We start from the raw sequence: 21,653 nt of genomic DNA on the forward strand, positions 1-21,653 counted from the left end.
ATTGCTTCTTGCGTTATGCAGATATAGATTGAAAGTGAGGTTCTAGCAGTAATCACTGAGACCAGCTTCTCTCGAGACTGTGTAGCCAGCTGTTCCCATCCCCCAGCCAACAAAAAAGGACAGGAAGCCAAGACAACCCTGAAAATCAACATTATCACCCTTCAAAATTACATGACAGAACAGAAGAGTATGTACAAGAGGCCAGAAGCTAGTAAACTGGTGCAAAGATCTTACTCTTTTGAAAGGAAACCACACCAAGTAAAGTACACTTTATTAATATGCAATACAAAAATAAATGGGGGCAGGGGGAAAGTAACTTTTGTCTCAGCCCACAAGTACAGGTAGAATATTCCATTTTCTGTGTTTTGCTCTGCGAATTAACAGTAATTTCAGATTTGCCTCCAAACACCGCCTCTAAAAATTAAAAGAAACAGAGCCATCTTCCAACAACAGTTTTAAATTTCTTTCAGTCTTCTTCAAAATGTGTGTGTGTTTGTTTTTCTTTAATAAGAGTTTAAAAAAAAGGGGTTAGGCCACACTAACCCTAAACTTGTAATTCAGCAACGATGAAATAAAGCCTGGCTGTTGTTCTAGACTGCAAATGTTGAGCAAAAAACTGATGTTCTCTCTTCAGCCCAATATTTTGGTCATTTTCACGGATCAGGCAATCTTACACCCCCTGTACACTTAAATAGAGGTTCCAGTTAAAAAAGAATATCAAAACATTAGAACTAGTTATTTTATTAAATGTATTAATACACATTTCAAAATGATCTGCAGTTTTATTGTCGCTTCCTCTAATGCATGTTGCTTTCTCCACACGGAACACTTGAGAATATAAATCCAACATATCCAATTAATCTTAACAGGCACACAAAAAAAGCAGCCAATATTTACAGCAGTTTTGAAATAACAGCACTGCAGCTTATTTTTGAATAATTAATTTCAGGATATGATCATTTATTCTGCATGGTTTTTAAAAAAATTACCATTATTCACATTATCTAAACAGGTTTCTCACACCTGAACAATATTTTACAGGTAAAGCATCTCTAAAATGTATTTAGATCACAAAGTCAGCCACAGCTGTAGACCCTCCTCTCTGATATACAGCGCACACCATAGCGTATGTTGAATTTTTCCAAAGAGGCAGGTATGCGTACTGCATATCTGAGGGGACAGTAGAAATCTAAATGGTGCATACTCATAAGTCTGGTGACAAGAATATCTGTACTACACTAGCAGAAGTCTAGAACAGGGATACATTTTAAGTGTTTATAACCTCTAGTAAATGTTAATTCTATTGACTGCCGTTAAGCTGTACCAGTGTAATGTTTGGTTTGTCCTCTCGGTTTCTAGAACAGCTGGAGTGAACACTGAAGGCTGTCTGCAATTTGCTTTTCTTCTTTATGAAGTTATGTCCTTCATGAGACACACTGTTTCATGCTTTATTTAAAAAATACATGTTTATTTCTTTTTCTTATAAGGTGAAATACAAAAGTTCAAGAACGGTTGGGTAGTTTAAATCACAGACAGGAAAAAACGCCTTCATGTCCAGAAATAAGTTGTGTGGTTTCTACATATGTACACGTGTCTTCAGTTACTGTAGACATTTTGTTTAAAGTAACAAGCACAGAATAAAATGAAAAACCTCAAACAAAAAACATGGAGCTTTCATCATTAAAATAGTCTTATTTTTTTTACAATAAGTTTTTGTGTGTGTTTTTTTTTTTTTTTTTTTTTAAATCAGTCATTTTACTTTTCAAGTTACCCAAAAAGCCACCTCCAAGAGCAATGAAGCCACTTGCCAGGCATGTCAGATGGCATGGAGAGCAGTTCTTAGATGGTCACCATCTGATTTTAATAATTCTTTACTTCGAAATTACCACTTTAAGCACGAGCAGCAGAAATAATTCACATTCTTTTATTCTAGAGGGAAATTTTTTTCTAGTCAATATTGGTTCCATTCTTACATCAGAATCTCCTGTGTTTTTTCACCCCCTTGGTTTCCTCCAACAAAGTATCTTTAAGCTATGACTTCTCTGAAGCTGTCCCTTCAAGCCAGGATAGATATTAAAGCAATGGGATTGTGTAGTTTAGGTCTGAGGTAAATGGAATGCCACGCTGTTACTGAAAGCTTCATTTCAAACGTTCCAGTAGAGCAAAGAAGTTGGGCTAAGCTATGCGTCATTTCCAATATATATCAAAAGCTGTGAAATGTTTTCAGTTGTCGTGCTGGACATTAACATTAGATATTAAAATATATCCACGTCCTATAAGTCCTAAAACTTAAGAGCTGTATGGCTAGACTAATGAGAAATATGATCAGACATTCTGAGTGCTGGTGTATAGGGAACTGAGTTAGATCATCTTACTTCATATCATAGGATAAGTGAATTCTCACATCTTATTACGTAGTTTTCTTGCTTTATATCTTGACTGCTTTGTTTTTACCTTCTGAACATTTTGCTTAACTTACACAAGCTACCCTCACAGTAGTACTTTGGTGTATTATCCACTCAATAATCATATTGGAGGTTCACTGAAAGGAGCTGCGGTGTCCAAAGACAACAGAACTCAGAAGGAACAGAAAAGGAATAAATACTGTTTAAATTTAACCCAAAAGTTTAAACACTCAATGTTTGCATGAATTACACATGCAGTTACTTTTTCAGGAATTCTATTTAACTGAAACAGTCCACACAACAAGGTGCACCATTCCACGATGCTGCCTAAATACACCCCCCTATAGACCAGCAGCAGCGACATCTGCTGCTGGCTGCAAAATGAAGTGGAACGCACGTTTTTGTCCTAAGATTAGAAAACAGAGGTGGTTTTTATGCACTGGCACTATAACATCATTCTTTCTGTAAACCCAGGGCAATTCAATAAAATACACCCATACAACCTTCCGATTCACTTACTTGTGTATGGAAATATAATTATACATATTATATATATTAAATAAAACACACAGACCAAGCACAAACAAATGCTCCGCCATTTTCTCATTCTGTAGTTATTTTTATAGATATTTTCCCATACCTTTATCAGACACTAGTATGTTGTATTCTACTCACTTTAAAAAAAAAATCAAATAAAGTAATTCAAACTCCACACAAAGTCCTCTATGCACATGGCAGCAGAAGTGAGTTTATGAAAACGTGGGAAGAGAGTTTAGGTATTGTTTTCACATTGCTGCATGCAGTTTCTCTCTCATCTTACATGGGACTATGTGCTTCAAACAAAGCACAAGGAAAGGTGTGATTACAAAAAGTGAAGAATACATGTATGTCAACAAAGCTCCCAGCAAAAAAGTAAATATAGTTTACTAGACCTGGCCTAGCTCTGTGATATAAGACAAGAAAAAAAATGATGCAGCTTGTACATGTGTATGCAGACATGTTTCAAATATACACTGTATACATTAAATGTGTGTGTAAGCACAGATTTGAGTTTTACCACTAGCTACCTCCCTGCATTCACTTATTTTAAATGCATTACTTGATTTATATTCAGCAAAATATAACCCTCTTAGCATGTTGAGGAAGGAAGCCAAGTTGGAGATAGGAAGTGCACATACTTTAGAGACTGTTTTCTGAAACCCAACTTAGGAGAAAAGTTCAAGACCCTCAGTGGCAAAGCTGTCAACTGTGAAAAGCAGGTTTTTTCCTTTTGCATTTTGAGAAAGGCAGAAAAAGCAAACAGAAGGGCTGAAAAACTGACCATGTTAGTTGCCTACCCTCACCCTATTCCTATCAGCAAGATGGAAAACAGCAAGCAGCAAGATGTTCCAAGGCTTCATAGAAAGGGACCGACTGAGCACACAGCAGTGAAAAAAGTGACTGATTAACCTAAACAAAAGGCACAAGGAAGGGTTAATATTTCTATTGCCACAGGGAAGGCTTTGAAAGCTTGGACCCTTTATCTTCCTTAATCAATAGTAGCAACAGAGTTCCTTCCCCCACCTCTATTTTTTGACATGGGTTCGGAGGACTCATGAAGCAAAACAATTTGGTAATCAGCTAAAAATAACATCCCAACATCGCACATTCAATCATTTTTTATGACTAGAAGTTTTATTTCAACGGCAATACTCTTAGGAAAATTCTTATTTTTTGTTAAAACATTTTGCTAGATTGACGCCAACTGGTTGGCTTAAAAAAATAAACAACCAAAAAAAAAGTACCAGAACATATTTAATTTAGAAAAATGTTATGGGGCTCTTTAAGGAAAAACAAAAGTGAAAGCGCTACTTCCACTGCTCTCTAGAATATCCAAAATACCTTCACTTACAGAGACGCATGTCTGTTTCAGTACCTGGGAGGAAAGAACGGGCGTTTTGGTGCAAAGAATGGAGGGCCCCTTACAAGAGGTGGCCGAGGCCTTTTTAAGCTGGGAAATGGGTCTCTGTTTATGAAAGGTTCCCTAGGCCTAAAGTCTGGTCGTGGGTTCCTAATCATCATTCCACTCCGGTTTACATTGTCTCTATGAGATGGGCCAATGTGAGGAACGCTATGGGATGGCCCATGCTGATCTCTCGAAAGGGAAGTTAGGCCTATGTTTTCTCGAACCCGACCAAGGGGTGGACCACTGTGGTCTCGCTGAGGTGGGGCCACGTGGTCCCTTGGTCCTGAATGCACATTAAAATGCTCTTTTATAGTTCCTTGATGAATAGTACCGTGATCCTTGGAAAACGTGACACCACCATGTTCCACGGTCAGGGGAGGGGCAGGAAATGGAATGCCCCCGTGTTCCCCAGAAGGTGGCGGCGGGGTAGGGAATGGAACGCCACCATGTTCCACAGAGTGAGGTGGAGGGGGAGGAGTAGGAAATGGAAGCCCACTATGTTCCACAGAAGGAGGAGGAGGGGCAGTATGAGGCAATGAGAGTGGAGAGGATTTTTCTTTTGAAAAAGGATTAGTGTGATCCACTGATGACATGTGTGGAGGAACTGAGTGATCCCTAGGAAACAGGCTTCCATGATCCTTGGGCGGAGCAGATGGGGGCCCAGCAGGTGCACCAACTTGTTCCCTCTGAAAAGGAGTTCCATGCTCTATGGGAGGAGGTGGTATGTGACGCTCAAAGGCAGTGCTGAAATTATTTGTTCTGAAATTGTTTACACTCTCCTGAAATTGTGGCACGTGTTCTTTGTACTGTGTTTGAAAGCTGGCAATTCCACTGCCAGTACCCATGGTGGGCAGCTCAGTAGCACTTGAGGGCCCATTATCAAAAGCACTACCTGTATTACTTAGCTCAAACCAGCCTACTCTAGATGCCTCTCGCCCGTGTCCTCTATTTCCTTTCCCAAGAACTCTTATAGATTCTACTGTCTGAATTGGTTCTCCTGACATTCCCCTATTGGATGCATTATGGTAACCCAGAGTTTCTATAGGGGCTCCTTTTTCTTCAGTGCTATCAGGCAAATCTAAACAAGACGACGACACCCTAGTTTCTATACGATAGTGCTCCTCTTGCTGCTGCTGCTCTCTGGTAGAAGTTCCAGCTTGGCTGAGACTAGATAGGCTAACCCCTTCATGTGAGCTACCTTTAGGAACCTGGCTAAAATGCTTTTCCTCAGAAGGCTTGCGAGATGCATTTTTAAGCATGTTCTTAAACTCAATTGTTGAAGTGGCAGAAATGGAAGAACCTAAAGATTTCTCCACACTGGATGTGGGTGGTCTACCAGCAGGATTTGAAAGAGTGTTTTGAGGAGAGAAAAGTGATCTGTGAGGAAGTGAATGGGGAGAGTCTGGATACTGTTTCTGTGACAGGCCAGAATGCATCACAGATTTTGATAAATTATTATGATTGGAGTCTGGTGTGAAAAACACATCGTTCTTACTGGGTGAAGGGGAACCATCGGATCCAGAGTCATTTGCTCGCAGGCTGTAACTTCCATACATTCCAGAAGACGATGACAGTGGATCACAGCTCTCATTCTGATCAAGAATAGACCTCATAGATGGAGGAAAAGACGACTTCACACTAAACTCTTGCGCTCTTTGACTGTAACTAGAGAGAACTGGCTGGTACTCTGCAGCGTCGGCAAGCTTACTTGCTTTCAAAATGGATTTTGAAGGCTTCTTCTCCAGGTTCATGATGGCAGATGGTGGTGGCCCAGAATATTCAAAGTCACGATAATCTTCATCTTCTTGAAAAGATGTGTCTGGGTAAAACTTCTCCTGAGGGGAATCCATTAAAGAAGAAGGTATTTCCATATTATCGGACGACTGCTTGTACATGCTGGCTGGAGAATCCCTGCCGAGACCAAAAGACCTATAGGCAGGCACAGAATTAGACAGTTCTTGGGGATATCCATCATCTCTGCTCTGAGGAGGGGACCTTGTGCTACTGGGAGTAGACGATCCAGGGCTTATAATCTTTGATAATAAAGACATAGTGTCAACATTGCTTGATGTTGGTTTATCCATCATCTCATCTTGGGTTGGCGTTCCACTTCGTTCATCACGGACTGGCGTCCCATCCACGTTGTCCATAGAAGTGCTAGTAGGACCACGCTGAAAATCAGATGAATGGCTTTCTGATGTGATGTTGGACCCTAAACTGCTTAAAATTGGAATATTCAAGTTTAGACCACTGAAACCAGGGTTTCCTTTTAAAAAATTGTGTATCTTCATTTCCAGGCTTGGAGAGGTCGGTTCTGACTCCAGCTTTGTTTTTGAAATCTCAGAGGACTGACTCAATGAGGTTTCTGTTGGTAAAAGGGAAGGACTGGTAGGATGGGTATTGACAAATCCAAGGGAATTTGTTGGTGGTTTAAAACTAGAACTTGAAAGCCCTGGGCTATGTCCAACAGGAGCCTTGTTAACCGAAGTTGAAGAAACCTCAGCAGTAGAAGAATTTGGAGAATAACCAACATTTTTAGACATAAAAGACTGAGTATTGGAAGGAACATTCCTCCCTTTCATGCAAGAAACAGTTGTATTGGCTGGTGATGCTGAAGTGCTCTGAGATGCTGTTTCACTTGATTGGGCTGTATTTCCAGCAACGCTTTGAAGTAAGGATGATAAACCTGGAGAAAAAACAAAACAAAACATTTTAATTACATATTTTAAAAAAACTTGTGCTAAGCCATCATCATGATTGGCTTTGTGGGCAGAGAAGCTACAAACTTACATTTTTGAAACTAGCTGACATCTGAGCCAACAAAATGGTTAGACTTTGCCATCTCTACGTACTATTAAATACTAATTACTTTGCATTTCCATTGTGCTTTTGATCTCAAATTGTTTTACCAATATAAATTATAACACACATCTAAACCACGTCGGTATTATGTTCATGTTACAGCTAGTTAAGCAGAGGCATGGAAGTAATATTATTAACCAAGATCATACGAGCAAGTAGTAGAGGGAACCCCCCTCCAGAATCTAGAGTCCTCCGCTCCTAACCCCCTGCTCAAACCACTAAAACAAACCCCATTCCAGAGCTAGGAATAGAATCCAAGAGATACTCACACATGGGTCCCCTGCTCTGCTACATTTTTTCCATGCAACATAAGATTTTAATAAACACATTACAATATAATTACTTGGCTAACTGGAAAGCCAGGGTGAACCAGCAATTAAACATATTCACACTATTTGCTTACTGTGCAACAACAACAAGATTTAGTCATAAAAGTTACAACTAATAAAGCAAATATAAAATGTTCTAGGATGGTATCCAACACCATCAGATTTTAAAAGATTAAACATATAGGAAAACACTCCCTGAATCTGTTGCAAAATTGACTTGCCCATGCCAAATACACTATCTTGCAAAATGTAACTTACATTTGGAAAAAGTGTTACATACAAGCTAATTTCCTCCCAGATAAAGTCTTGTTTCAGGAGCACACAGTAGGATGCTTTAGTATTGATGCTGTCATCCAAATATAGATGCTAACTATTTATATTGTGCAAAAGGAGTGGATTTTAAATACTTACTTTGCAATGCTGGTGCAGTCTGGGTCTGCGTTTTGGAGAGAACTGACAAAATGCTTTCAGGAGTTATTTCAACTTTGGAAAGAATATTTGCTAACGGATTTGGAGGACCAGATGGAGTCCCCACAACAGGAGTCTTCAGGCCACTAGTAAGAGTCGTGGGGCTCGTTGGGGTTCCTGGGGAAGGTCTTGATGCAGGACTGACCCCTGAGGTGAAAACATTTGCTGCTCAGAAACACAAAATGCTACTTTCCAAGAGCAATGAAAACAGTCAATAAATACACTGCTCATACATGCTGCTTTGTTAAGGTTTTCTGGCTACTTTCAACTATTACTAATACCAGTAGAGTTGCAGTAAGCTGCTAGTGTAGACAAGGCTCCTGAAGCAACCAGCATTTAACAGCATCACACAGACCTACATGACACTGTTAAAAATGTCAGCAGCTGTGGAAGCCTTGTCTACAACTAGCATGACCACCTTCACTACTGCAGTGTTAACAACAGTAGGAACCCTAGCACAGACAGGCCCTAAGATCACTATGGTGCACAGACTTAGGTAGCACCATGTCCTACTTTGAAACTCTACACTACAGATGCCCTTAAATCATTTAAAAGGAAGCATGTTTAAAACTGATATTGAGAGGGTTTTTAGTACAAATATGTCACAGCTCTCCTGAAGTACAGAGTGAATTACAATTCAGTGTTTTAGTTCTAAAATGTTACAGAAGCAAAAAAAGATCTGAGCAACAAAGTTATTGCTTGTATAATGCAGAATTCTGTCTCTGCTGAACAGCACCACTCAGTCACAACCTGCAATTTAGACACTCACCTGTATTCTTCATAACGGAAGTTAAGCTGCTAAGAATGGAGCTGATCTTTGCTAGGTCAACGTTGGCAAGGTTTGGCAGACCAAGTGCCGGAGATGGAGGGACAGGCACTGTGCTCACTGTCTTGGGAGTTGGAGGAGTCTGAGCAGGAGTTGTTACTGCTGGTGTAGCAGCAACCACTGTGGAGGTTGTTGCTTTGGGGACACTTTCAGTCTTTGCAGGTGCTGAAGAAGGAACAACCTGTTTCTCCTTCCTCTCCTCCACTAATTCAAATAGAGAGAGAAAACATGGAATGTTCAATCTGCCTCCCAGAATTCTTTTGGCCTAAGAGCTGCAGGCTTCTCAATGTGTCCCAGGTTTAAAACAAACTACTGTAAAGGCTCAGAGGAAAAGCAATTGTTGATGCCCTTTACTGAACTGTTAGTGTGTGTAAGGACAGCCTCATGAAAAGAGGTTTTTTTATGCTTGTTTTTTAAGTTAGGAATATCTGGGTCTGACTTCCCTGTTTTTTTGCTGGAGGACTGGCATAGCACCTGAGCTGCAGTATTCCTAGAACAAGGAAAGTTTCTCACCATCCTCTTGATTCTATATGAGGTCTGGAAAAACTGTTTGCCTAGATTGTTTTGTGGACAGTATAAAACTATTAGCTCATTTTACTGCTACTTCCACAGAACGTACCAATAATTTTAGATGCGTCATCTTCCACATCAGACAGTTCCATGTCCTCCACATCCCGATTATCTGCCACAGGTTCAGGAGATACAGACTTCTCGCTTTCCACTGCTGGAGACTGGATGTCGTCCTCTTCCCCCATTCCCTGGAAAGGGGACTCAGAACCAGTTGGAGATGGAGCATCCATACTTGGAGAAGGGACAGGAGACTCTTCTGGATCAGGAAGAGTTGCTTTCAATTGATCTAATTTTTTCTTTAGATTGCTCACTCTATTGGCAAATGTTTTATAAGCCTAAGACACAAAAAAAGGATATTTAGCTTAGAGTCCTTTATAAAGAAGGAAAAATAACATACCTTTGAACCATTTCTATAGTATTAATAGCAGCATATTCAACTCCCCAATCATCTCTGCCCCTGCATTAAGTATTTCGCTTCTCAATATGGCTTACAGAGCAAGAACCTCAGAAGGGATATTCACGTGATTTCTTTTTCCATTTAGTTAATGCTTTTGCTGGAAGAATCTTTTCAAACCCATAAACTATCGTGTTTAATACAGTGCTTTAATACAGGAAAAACTTCAGTACCCAAAGGTCACTGTCAGATCTAGATTACCAACAAAGGTGTTCAGCTTCTCGAAGTTAACTTTACACTCGGCATAACAATGACTCTTTTCTTTTTTCACATGCAGAGAATTTGCAAAAACATATGAGAAAAATGGTAGGTAAAATTATTAGCGCCTACCAACCTTAACAGCATCTAATTATCTCATTAGTTGAACTCCATCTCTGCTCTCCTTTTAAACCATTTGTGTTATAATCTCACACAATTTCTACTTCATTCATTAGTACACTGAGATTTTATCAGTCATTTTTCTAGTAAAGAGTTTAACAAATGCAGATAAACTTTGATTATCTGCATGACTCAGACATTTTGGAAATCTGGACTAAATAATCTGAGTTTATCTTCATTAATACAAATCCCCAAATATTAGCTGAATTACAACATTAAGATGGCTCGATGATGTAATAGACTTCAATAATCCACAACCATATCAGTTTGTATTCTGCATTATGTCCTCTTATTAGTAATGCTGTATCAATAAGATATTTGCTATTGGGGAAAACTTTGCACTTACATTTGCCACCACCTTGACTTCCTTATATTGTGCTTCATAAAAGATACCAGCATTCTCAAGCACTTCAATTAGTGAGGGACCATTTTTCACCTGCTTGTCTAAACCATTTACAAATTCTTCTAACTTTGAACTCGCTTCTTCAAATTCCTTGGAGAACTTTTTTCCTCCTGTTTTGTCTGAAAGAGATAATATTAAAGACAAATTAAATTATGCACATTACCTCCCCTGGAATAAACAGAGCTCCTCTCTCTCTCACACACACACTTACTTGGTAAGTTGGTATGTGCACTTCATGGTTTTTAAGTAGATAATTAGTTTAATAATTGGTAACGAAGTCATTGTAAACGCAAGGCAACTAGCTGTCTGTATTCTTTGTTTTCAAACCAGTGATTAGTAATAACATCTAACATGGGCTTTTTAGTTTTTTTTTTTTTAAAGAACAAAACCACATTCTGTATGCATGTGAGGCCACTAGCGTTAGCCTTTTGAAATTCTACTCTTCCAATCACCTGGAGTCAGTAGTTTTGATCTGTTTAGGGGGCAAGAAAACATTATTCAGCTTTCTTTCACCATTACATTGGTAGGACTATGTTTACAGGCTGCTACATTTTTATGACAAATTATGGTATCCAGCTGCAGTAACTGGATACCAGGTACTTTTAAAGCAATTCCATTTTACAATGAAACTTCCTATTCATTTGGGCAATGAAACTAAATTTGTTTACTCCCTTGTAACATTATTTCCAATCAAGTTTACACAGCTTCCAAAATCTTAAATTATTGTAGCTTTATTGAAGAACTAAGCAGCTAATTATTAAATCTGTAATGTTAAAGTTACAGACTACTGAACACATTAAGAAATCCATGCATTCTGAAACACATACAGGGCTATCCTCCGAACAGAGTAACAAACAAATCCTGGTCATTTACGGTTTGTACTTTGTACTTGCTAGCAGCTCTTGTACATATAGGGACAGATTTACAAAGATATTAGGTGTCTAAAGCTGCAGATGGGCACTTCTGAAAATCTCACTAAGTGCCTATCTGCAACTTTGGACACTTAAATAAATACCTTTGTAAATTATCAGAGGGGTAGCCGTGTTAGTCTGAATCTGTAAAAAGCAACAGAGGGTCCTGTGGCACCTTTAAGACTAACAGAAGTATTGGAGCATAAGCTTTGTGGGTGAATGCCCACTTCATTTTTCCATTACTTGCGTATGATGAAGTGGGCATTCACCCACGAAAGCTTATGCTCCAATACTTCTGTTAGTCTTAAAGGTGCCACAGGACCCTCTGTTACCTTTGTAAATCTGGCCCAGGGCTCTTATCTCCATGCAGGCTATGTACTAAACTGATGAAGTGTTCCATCCCCTTCTCCTAGTCAGACCACAAAGGTTGGCAGCCTACTTCAGGTATCTGCAGTTATTCCTTTAGCTCAAGCAGCAGAGATGTGCTCAAGCTCCCAGGTTCAATCTCAGAGTTGAAGTTGTTACTACATCTTGAGGACAAGTGCTCTGAAGTTCTGTACTTCAGACTGAAAGGGCACAATGTGCATCTTTAAGTTATTTGAAAAATAAAAACATTCAATACAAGCATTGGGAGAACTACATTTTTAATTAAAAACAACTATAGAAGGATTACAAGATCTACTACATATGAAAGCAAGATATTGGGAGACTATGTACATTAGGAGGCAGTTGATGTGTTCATGACGGAAATCAGAAACATTTCTGTCCTGTGATTTATGAAATACTACAGTGACAGCTAAAAATGTTGCAGTATCAATATTGCTGTAATGTACTGGATCACTAAAGTAGAATACTGCAGTACTGTATTTTTTAAATAAAAGGAGCGGATACCTCTGAAAATGTGTTAATTGTGCTTTGACATCATTTAGCATTCTACAATCTGAAATTCATTAGAGAATAAGGCAACAATCTAACCTATGATGTAAAAGAGCCCATGAATTACTACAACTACTGAAACATTTTTGTTCCCTTTGATAATATGACTGCCAGAATACAGGACTTGTACCTTTTAAGCATTTAAGTGTTTCAGTGCTGCATACATCCACCCTCATGGTGGAAAGCTGCTTCTCTTTCAGTTCTATCTGGTCTTCTGAACGCTTATATAACAACAATTCATCAACAAGGGATTGTGGCTGAAAAACAAGAACAGCATCCTCATTACATTCTGCAGAAGAGAAGCCCTAACTTTGCAATGATAACATCATGGACCTGTTTTTAAGTAACGGAAATAAATATTCCATTGAAAAGCTGTCTCTGTATCAAAGCAGATGCGTTTTCACTGATGCTGGAATAAATTAATTCACAGAAACATATGGTTTAAATTCATAACAACTGGAAGTGAAATGAACAAGGTGATGATCAGAACTCTGTCTGGTAAACAGAAGAAAGATTTGCCAGCAGAGGTATGTCAGTCAGGAGTGTGGGGGGAAAAAATTACACCCTCAACTGAAACAAAAGCCTTTGTGCAAATCCAGTTATACTGGCCAAAAATCCATTTGCCAGTGTAGCTAATTCCATTCATGGAACTGTTTTAAGCTGCATCTCCACTACGGAGGTTGCAAGTATAACTCTACCAGTAAACGCTTAAGTGTAGACAAGGCCCTAATAAGTGTTCCTATATTTAAACACACATTAAAACAATGGGCAATCATATAATCATACTCATTGGCTACAAAAGCTACAGCAGTTCACTCTTAGCAAGAAGGCAAACTGCTTTCTTGCAGTAGATAATTCTAAATGGTATGGAAATATTAATTGCCTTTACTAACCACCTCCAGTCCCTCGCTCTATTTCCACGCCCTGTTTTTAAATAGCACCAGCCTACATGATGCTTTACAGAACAGGCAGCACGCCTGCAGAGCTTGCAGCCTCAGGGCACTGCGGGCACTATACAATAACCAACAAATCAACACTGAGGGCCACAGCTTCAACACAAGCCCCGATGACTCTTGGATATAAACAAACTAGTCAACGTTACTACGGTCCAAGGACAGAGGTTAATGCAAAAGATGTTTTCACTTGCTAAACTTACTCTGAATTCAGCAACAATCTTCGACTTTAGAGCAACCTTTGGATTTGTGGATGCTGTTGGTATAAAAATGTGTAAAGAAATTAAGATATCAATTACAAAGATTAAGTACAACAAACACTCAGTACTGACTGCAAGCAAAATTTAGAAAAGTGTTTTATTTCAAAAACCTTTTAACACATTTCTATGCAAAACATACACAGGATGCCATTTCATTGTATTTCCCCCTCCACACAGAACACTGAGTGACATCTATCTGCCTTTCAGACACACTAGAAAGCACAGAGCTATGATTCAGAAGCCAAGTTAGACTGTAGAGTTCCTGTATTATATATGCACTACATAAACAGTTACTGTGAAAAACTTTTCCAGATCTATTGTATATAAATGTTCTTGTAATGGTTCATCCACTAACCTTGAGTGCTAGTTTATAATTCTCTGAAGAGTTCCTGACCTCTAGACACAGAGAATTGACCCTCTGAGTTTAGTATTTCCTTGGGATGATAGATCACTTATTCCTTTACTTGGACTAACCCATCTCCCTCCTAAAGATTTCCCTACTCTTACAATTATGTTCTAATATCTCATTTAGAGATTGAGAAACAGAGGAGAAAAAAATGAGATCTAAATCCACGTTACTAAAAAATAGCAAAGAAATGTACAATAAGATGATCACATAAAAAACGCTAACTCCCTTGTCCAATTTTGTTCTAGAAAATGGTTTTCCATACATATCTTGTGGCCAAATTCTTTCTGGTAATCTAAGATTCCAACCCTCTTGTCCCCTTTTATTGTCCTCCTAGTCCCAGTTGTCTCAGCATTCACACAAAGTGGCATGTGCCAAGTTTTACATCTAATGTGCCATCATCTTGCTTTCTTGCCAACTCAAGGATTCTCCATATTACAGTTATTGCAAGGTTAGAGACTGATACATTATAAATGTGGTTCCACCTAGCAAGCTGTACTCCTGATAGTTTTGAATGATGATTCATTAACTGCACTGCCTCACTGTAAGTATTCCATTTATCCTAAAATCTAGTTTGCTGTCGAAGATGTATTCCTGAACTTGAAGGGAATGTCCATGTTTCACTGTTGCCAATGTACATGGTTATTATGTCTGTCTTCTCTTCATCTCTGAATAGTCTAATGCCAGTTTCCAAGAAGTTCCACCAGATCTTTTCTCTACTGTTCATAACTTTTGCTCTTTTAAAATTTTATTCACATTTCATTCCTTAAAAAGTGATTTTCTAGCAGCAACTCCTTGGTGTTTTACACGTCAGTAAGGAACTTCACAAGTCTGGAAGACACATGCTTGCTCATACTTTAGGCCAGGTACTTTGCCAGTTTTGCACTAGTCTTTCTTCTGTTCCTCAAGAAGGCATTTTTAATATTAGTTCAGATAGTTCATATTGTTTCCTTACTTTGAGATTTCTTCCACGGCTTATTCGGTTGTTTGTTCAGAGTTTCTTTCAGCTGCTTCTGAGTTTTGAAAGTGGTACCTGGAAAACATTTCATTTTTTGCAGTCTGGCATTATGGGATTCCTTTAAAGGTCTCTGGTTTTGGTGTCATATGGTTGCATGGTAAAAGATTAACAGAAATTTGTTTTAAAATCCACAAACCAACTTTCCTAGATGAGCTGTTGAATGCCCAAGACAAACTAAGTTTACTCAGGAATACAGCAACTTCTATGATGGTCATTCTATTTTTAAAGCAAGTTTCTGTTCGCCTTTAAAAGAACAGAGGATTCAACAATCACAGAGATTGACATAATTTGCTCTTTAAACTCTTAGACAATGACTTATTTATGACTGGCCCAAAAAAAGCAAATAGGAAAACAACACAACACATTTCAGGAGAAATAGTAAGGTATGTGGTTTAGTAGTTTAAATGAGCATTTACTTACCCAAAGTCTAAATTAAAAAGATATGCATCCAACTGAAAAGTTTCTTGTGAAACAGTGTAATAAGAAATATTTAATAAATCAAATTTAGAAGTGAGCTGAATTTTTTTTTAAATAGCTGTATGGAGATTCCAAATCATTAACAGAACACATATATAGATCTCACTTTTATAGATTTGTAATGTTTAACTGAAAGTCTTTTCATTCGCCAAGAAGCAAGTACAGTGTTTTGTATTTCTCAAGTAACAATTACTGACCCACAATCACATAAAGCCACCTCTAAACCAGCAACAGAAAAGCAGTTTTAACTGTCAATAACGTAATCAGGGAAAATAGAATCATGCACTCATCTCCTTCACAATCAGAAAGAACAGATTTTCCATTATTTAGTTTTAATGTGCATACTGCTTTCAGTTAATATCTGGAATCTCAGGATTTTTAAAAAATATATTTACATGAGTGTCTGAGGACTTTTAAACTATTCCACACTCTAATGGGTGTTTCCATATTTTTTTTCAAATATGGTAGATATTCAACCTTATTATTATAATCTACAGATTGAAAATTGAAGAGATTATTTTTACTCTGCCCTGTTCTTCTCAGATGGAATCTTAATATCAACTGAAGTTGTAGATGTAAAGTTGGAATGTCCCAAAACCTCAAGATAAAGGGAAGAGGTTTAGGCATGATGCTCAGAACTCCTTTAGGATGAAGTCACCTTAAACATAATATAAATTTTCTATCAACTAGTACAATTGCAATTTACACTATAGCTAAAAATTAAAGGATTTAATATTGGCTTTATTTAAATGGAAGAATTGTCCAACAAATAATTATCACAAAGCTCATTCATATTAACCTACTAGCTTTCCTTTTTATTAATTCCTGCAAATGCAGAAAGAGCAATGAATGCATTTAAACAGTGATTAATGAATGTTTTATTTTATTGACTTCAGACTATAACTACTACAAGCACATACTAAATTAGCTTATATGTTAAGAAAGGCAAAAGATAAAGGACTTACTTAAAGCTTCTTTTAGTGCCACAATAGTTTCTTCAGGGTATACATTTCTGTCTTCCCAGATTTTAAAGATTCTTTCTATAGATTTAGAGACTGATGGATCCCTGAAAAGAAGGGCATAAAATATTAGTGTGTTTTAACAGTATAATTTCCCATTATTCTGCAATGGAAAACTATATGCTAGAAGTGTAATCCCAGTGCTAAAGAAAAGCGAATTTCTAAAAGATCTTTGAGATACGTCAGTCTGTCTGTAGGTAAGCCCCAATTCAACAAGATACCGAAGCACATAGGTAACTTTACGCATAAGTAGTCCCATTTAAATCAAAGAAGCTATTCTTATGCTTAAAATTATGCATGTGCTGAACTTTGGCTAAAGAGTTTAGCACACAGAAGACTAGCAATTCTATCCTGAACAAGACAAGGTATTGTCCACATGGGAAAACTGCCTAATATAGCTATTATGGAATAGTTCCCCATGATGACACACTATTCTGGAATAAAAGTGACTTTTATGGAATAATTAATTACTCTGCTCACAAAATAAGTGTAAAAATTCCAGAATAAAATCACTTTTAATCCAAAATAGTGTCCGCACGGAAGTTATTCCAGCATAGCTAAATTACATCAGAATAGTTATTCTGGAATAGCTATGCCAGTCAATTCCCTCCATGTAGGCACGGCCTGGTACTACTATACTCTAGAGAACTCTAGTCTCAGATCACATATCCTTCTTTCTGTGCCTCTAAGAACCAGTCAGTCTCGGAGATTTTGCACTTCCACCCATCAGGGACACTGATGTAGGTGGGTAGACACATTTTACCACCATCTCACAAGATCAATTCTTTCTCAAGCCAACTATCTTATCTTGGTAACTTGATTCAAGGGTAAATTGATAGGAAAGTGAAATAACCTGCCTACCCACAAATAAGTACTCTCAAAGTATACAGATACCACACTTGAGTTAAATTCACACAATTCTCGCGATTTAAGATGTCTCGTGGTATCTCCTGTACATGCAGCATGGTCAGATCAGTCTGGGCAAAATACAGTCAAATGTAAAAGTACTTTTTGATTCAATGTATTTTGTAATATACCTTGTAAGAAAATTCTACCATGCAAATTGAAACAAACAAAAGTAAGAGACATTGTGAAATAGACAATTAGATTTTGGGGAGCTTTTAGTGTTCCTTAAAACTGACACCTTCCCAGTTCTCATAAATGTAAAGGCCACCTTTTTAAGAGTCAGGTTCAAGTTCTGCTGTCAAAAGCATGCCCCGGCACCTGTTACTTCAATAAAAGCCCCATTTGAGTATCCAAGGGCTGAAGTTGATACTTAATCCAGATCTTGAAAAATCTACTCCCTCAGGATGAGTGGAAACCTATCTCAGCTGAGTACCACCAACTTCTGCAGAACAGCGCTCTCTCTCTCTTTAAATTAAGTTTTGTGGCCTTTACAGTTGAAAAGACAACTTTCCAAATGTGAACAAAATATTTATCTAAATCAGTATACAGACACTTCCAAGGCCTCTGCCACTGCTCAGGCCTTCCCAAACTGCAAGCAGACTGACATTAACTGTTTCACAGAGGCTTTCCAAAACTCTGTGGGCCACAGTGAAATTGTCAAGTATTGGCTAAATTTCTTTCTGCTGATGTTTGCGGGAGTTTAGAGCAGCTGCGTAAATATATTTAGGCACTGGAGCTGTTAACTAGGGAGAAGGAACTAAAATACAAAGGCTGGTGAGGGACAGATTAATAAAGATTCACACCAGCACATTTGCAAAAGCTAGAGGAGTTCCAGAGGGAAAGGGGAGAAGACAAAGAAGAAATGCATCTTCTCCTTTCCAGCAGCAAGAGAACTCGAAGGAGTAGGCTTCAAATTTCAGACACCTTATTAGTCAGATGTTACAGAAATACTCCAAGCAGTCTCTTCTTTCCCAGCAGTTTTGGAGGGAGAGAGGATTGGCTTGTACACTAGAGCCCTTCAGTTTAATCATCTGGCTATTGTATTTGGTAAATTTTTCTAGGAGATGGGCATGGATGGGTGACAGAAAATACAGGGAGGGAGTTAAGGAATAACTACTTAGTCTTAGGCAAAGAGGAAGATTTTTTTGGGGGGGGGGGGGGGGGGGAAGAGACGGAGAAAGACAGACAACAGACCCTTTAAATAACTGAAGAAAGGCTACACCAGTATCTATTGATGGAAAGAGTAGAGTGAAGCTAGGAAGGGAAAGACGGGAACACAAAAGACAGGTAGAGTAAATTACATTTTTAGAAATGTATTAAATAAACTATGTTACAATTAAATACAGCACACAAACACAGCACATAGCTGTTATGTTCCCTTCAATGACAGTAGAGATGGCTTGGAGGCCTAGGCATTTTTCTCTAAGGCTAGTAGGCTAAGGCCTGGTCTACACAGAGTGGGGAGGAGGGGGGGGGGGGGAAGAGATTGATCTAAGTCTTCCGCTACGTGAATAACGTAGCTGAAGTCAACATACTTAGATCTACTCACCGCGGTGAGTCAACAGCTGATGCTCCCCTGTCAACTCCACCTGCGCCTCTTGCCCTGGTGGAGTACCGGAGTCAATGGGAGAGCGCTCTGCGGTCAATTTATCGTGTCTAGACTAGACGCGATAAATTGACACCCCATCCCCCGCCCCGGATCGATCACTGCCCGTGGATCCTGCGGGTAACGTAGACAAGCCCTGAGTCTTCTGGCTAAAGTACTGAGTAATTTTTTTTAAGCCTTAAACTTAAGTGACCAAACTGAGATAGGAGGAAGGTGGTCAATGCTGACAGAATTTGCACTTTAAGGAAAAGCACCTGAGATTATCTTAATTTTATTGAATAGCTGACTGAAAATATACAGGAGGCGTTTTAAGCAAGTTTTGAAAGACAAAAAGAAGAACTTCACTTTTTTCTCAGATTCATGAACAGTGATTTCTTTACATTATTTTCAGCTTTCGCGAGAATACAGTTTTTAGCAGCAATAACACTTCAGACAAAACTTATTAGAGACGGCTCAATATATCGACTCTGCTTCTTCAACAATGACATTGTGACAAATTCCACATTGATATCAAGACCTATCCATCAACTCAAAGTGATCTGGCTTAACCTGGCCAGGAATCCAATGTTAACATTTAACAAAAATAAAGTCACAGATTTGTCAAGGCCATAAGAAGTTTTAGGTCTGTGCCCTCCTCTGTGAGCACAGGAGGGATAAGAATTGGGAGCTTGAAGCCATGTAAAAGGTATAAGATTGCTCTAACAAACAATACTGAGATTTATTTCTCTACACCAGAGAGAAAAACAGGAATTTCCTTTAAATGTTAATGGCTTCTCAAGATCCATCCTGAAGCTGTGGTGCGGGCTGGGACTAGACAGCACTCTCTAGGGCTATATACAGACAAACTTGAAACAACACAGCCAGAAATAAAAATCCCTCCCCGTGCCCCACAATTCCTTGAATCAATACAAAAATGCAGGGATAAACAAGGAGTTCCAGAAACAACATGGGGAAAAGAAAAACAAGTAGTAGCACCTAGTCATCAGTCATTAGCCACTACAGGGAGTACTATTCCTTTCAAAGTAACCTTAATTAAAGATCACGTACACAGGCTCCAATGACAAAACAGTAAGAAACCTCAAGTGGAGGCCTAGGAACCTAAGGCCTGCTCAGCACCTACGTAAAAGCAATTACCCTAGAGAATTTGAGAGATGAGAATAATAAACTGTCTAATTGGAAGTACAAACTAATATCAAAGGAACCTTAGAGGCACTTCGCACCACAGCATCTCTCAAAGCTCATTGTAAGTGGCTTAAATCCTACACTCATTACAGAAGTCAACCCACCTCATTTTAAGATACTCTGCCAGGCAAAACTCTGGCGAAAGGAAGAGAGACAGTCTATTCAACTGAACAGGAGTAAAAGTTAACTTACCGCCCTTGGACACTGTAACTTAGTGATTGTGGGAAGTTCCTCAGGTAATGGGATGATGCATTTTCAGTATCTTTTGATGGGTATTAAACTGACAGGGAGAAGCTGGTTGGAAACAGACTCAGTTTGAAAAAGGTAATGCTGCTTTACGGTTTGAGAGGTTATGACGGGATTGGGCTTGGGGGCTTGGAAGTCTAAAGAAATCTTTGTAGAGTGATATGTTGAATCTCATCACTCATCAAACCTAGAAAGACAGAATTGCATTCTTCCAAATACAAGAGATGGAGGAAAGATCTCCAAGGGTATGTCAACACAGCAAAGACAAACCTGTGGCTGGCCTGTGCCAGCAAACTCAGGCTTGGGCTGTGGGGTTGTTTCACTGCTGTGTAGGCTTCTAGGCTCAGGCTTCCATGGTCCCAGAGCTTGGACTCCAGCCTGAGCCCAGAAGTCTACACACCAGTAAAACAGCCACACAGCTCAAATCAGCTGGCACAGGCCCGCCGCGGGTTTTTCTTTGCTGTGTAGACATCCCCAAGCATACATCTACACTGCAATAAAAACACGCAGCATGAAGTCTCAGAGCACAGCAGTGTAGACGTTCAGGCTCAGGCTGAATCCTGGACTGAGACTCTCCCCTCTTACAGGGTCTCAGACCCAGGCTCCAGCCCAGGAATCTACACTGTAAATTTTAGATCCGCAACCTGAGTCCCACAAGTTTGAGTCAGTTGACTCAGGTCAGTTGCAGGTCTTTTATTGCAGTATAGACATACCCGAAGGTGGGTAAATTAAGGAGCGGACAAACCAAGTTACCCTGACATACAGCACTGGGAGAGGATGGAAGTAGTAAGGAGTGAATTCATTTCCCTAATTTAGATACTGCCTTTGTAGATGGTTTTATGGGTCTTTCCCCCCCATCTTTTATTAATTTCCATATGTTTTTCCTCATTTTCTTATGTAATTAGTGTTCCTGGAAGTTCAATATTTTCCTTAGTGTTGATGTATAAATATTTTTGTTAGTTTCATCATCCCCTTGTGGCCAGCTACATTCAGCTGTAAGAGAATTAGTAGCCTAACTATGATCTGTCCCCAAACTCACGTTGTGCTTAATCATTAGCCATCTGGTAGTTTCCACTCTGCCCTGAAGACACAG

General features: G+C 38.9%; 1 protein-coding gene across 2 annotated transcripts in view; it reads right to left on the reverse strand.

Moving 5' to 3' along the window:
• Nucleotides 1-254: 254 nt before the first annotated feature.
• RPRD2 (regulation of nuclear pre-mRNA domain containing 2) overlaps nt 255-21,653 on the reverse strand; it is a 45,355-nt gene continuing 23,956 nt past the window's right edge. Inside the window, exons 3-11 of one of the 2 annotated variants that reach the window (XM_034756391.1) lie at nt 16,567-16,667; nt 15,062-15,139; nt 13,644-13,696; nt 12,618-12,744; nt 10,584-10,759; nt 9,455-9,740; nt 8,779-9,039; nt 7,953-8,156; nt 255-7,036 (exon numbers count right to left, since the gene is read on the reverse strand). In XM_034756391.1, the coding sequence (XP_034612282.1) occupies nt 4,314-7,036; nt 7,953-8,156; nt 8,779-9,039; nt 9,455-9,740; nt 10,584-10,759; nt 12,618-12,744; nt 13,644-13,696; nt 15,062-15,139; nt 16,567-16,667 (4,009 nt within the window). In that variant the 3' untranslated portion in view covers nt 255-4,313. The remainder of the gene's footprint in view (nt 7,037-7,952; nt 8,157-8,778; nt 9,040-9,454; nt 9,741-10,583; nt 10,760-12,617; nt 12,745-13,643; nt 13,697-15,061; nt 15,140-16,566; nt 16,668-21,653) is intronic. The other variant, XM_034756392.1, reaches the window with a different exon arrangement.

Source organism: Trachemys scripta, chromosome 24 (assembly GCF_013100865.1).
Source record: "Trachemys scripta elegans isolate TJP31775 chromosome 24, CAS_Tse_1.0, whole genome shotgun sequence".
Classification (NCBI taxonomy): Eukaryota; Metazoa; Chordata; order Testudines; family Emydidae; genus Trachemys; species Trachemys scripta.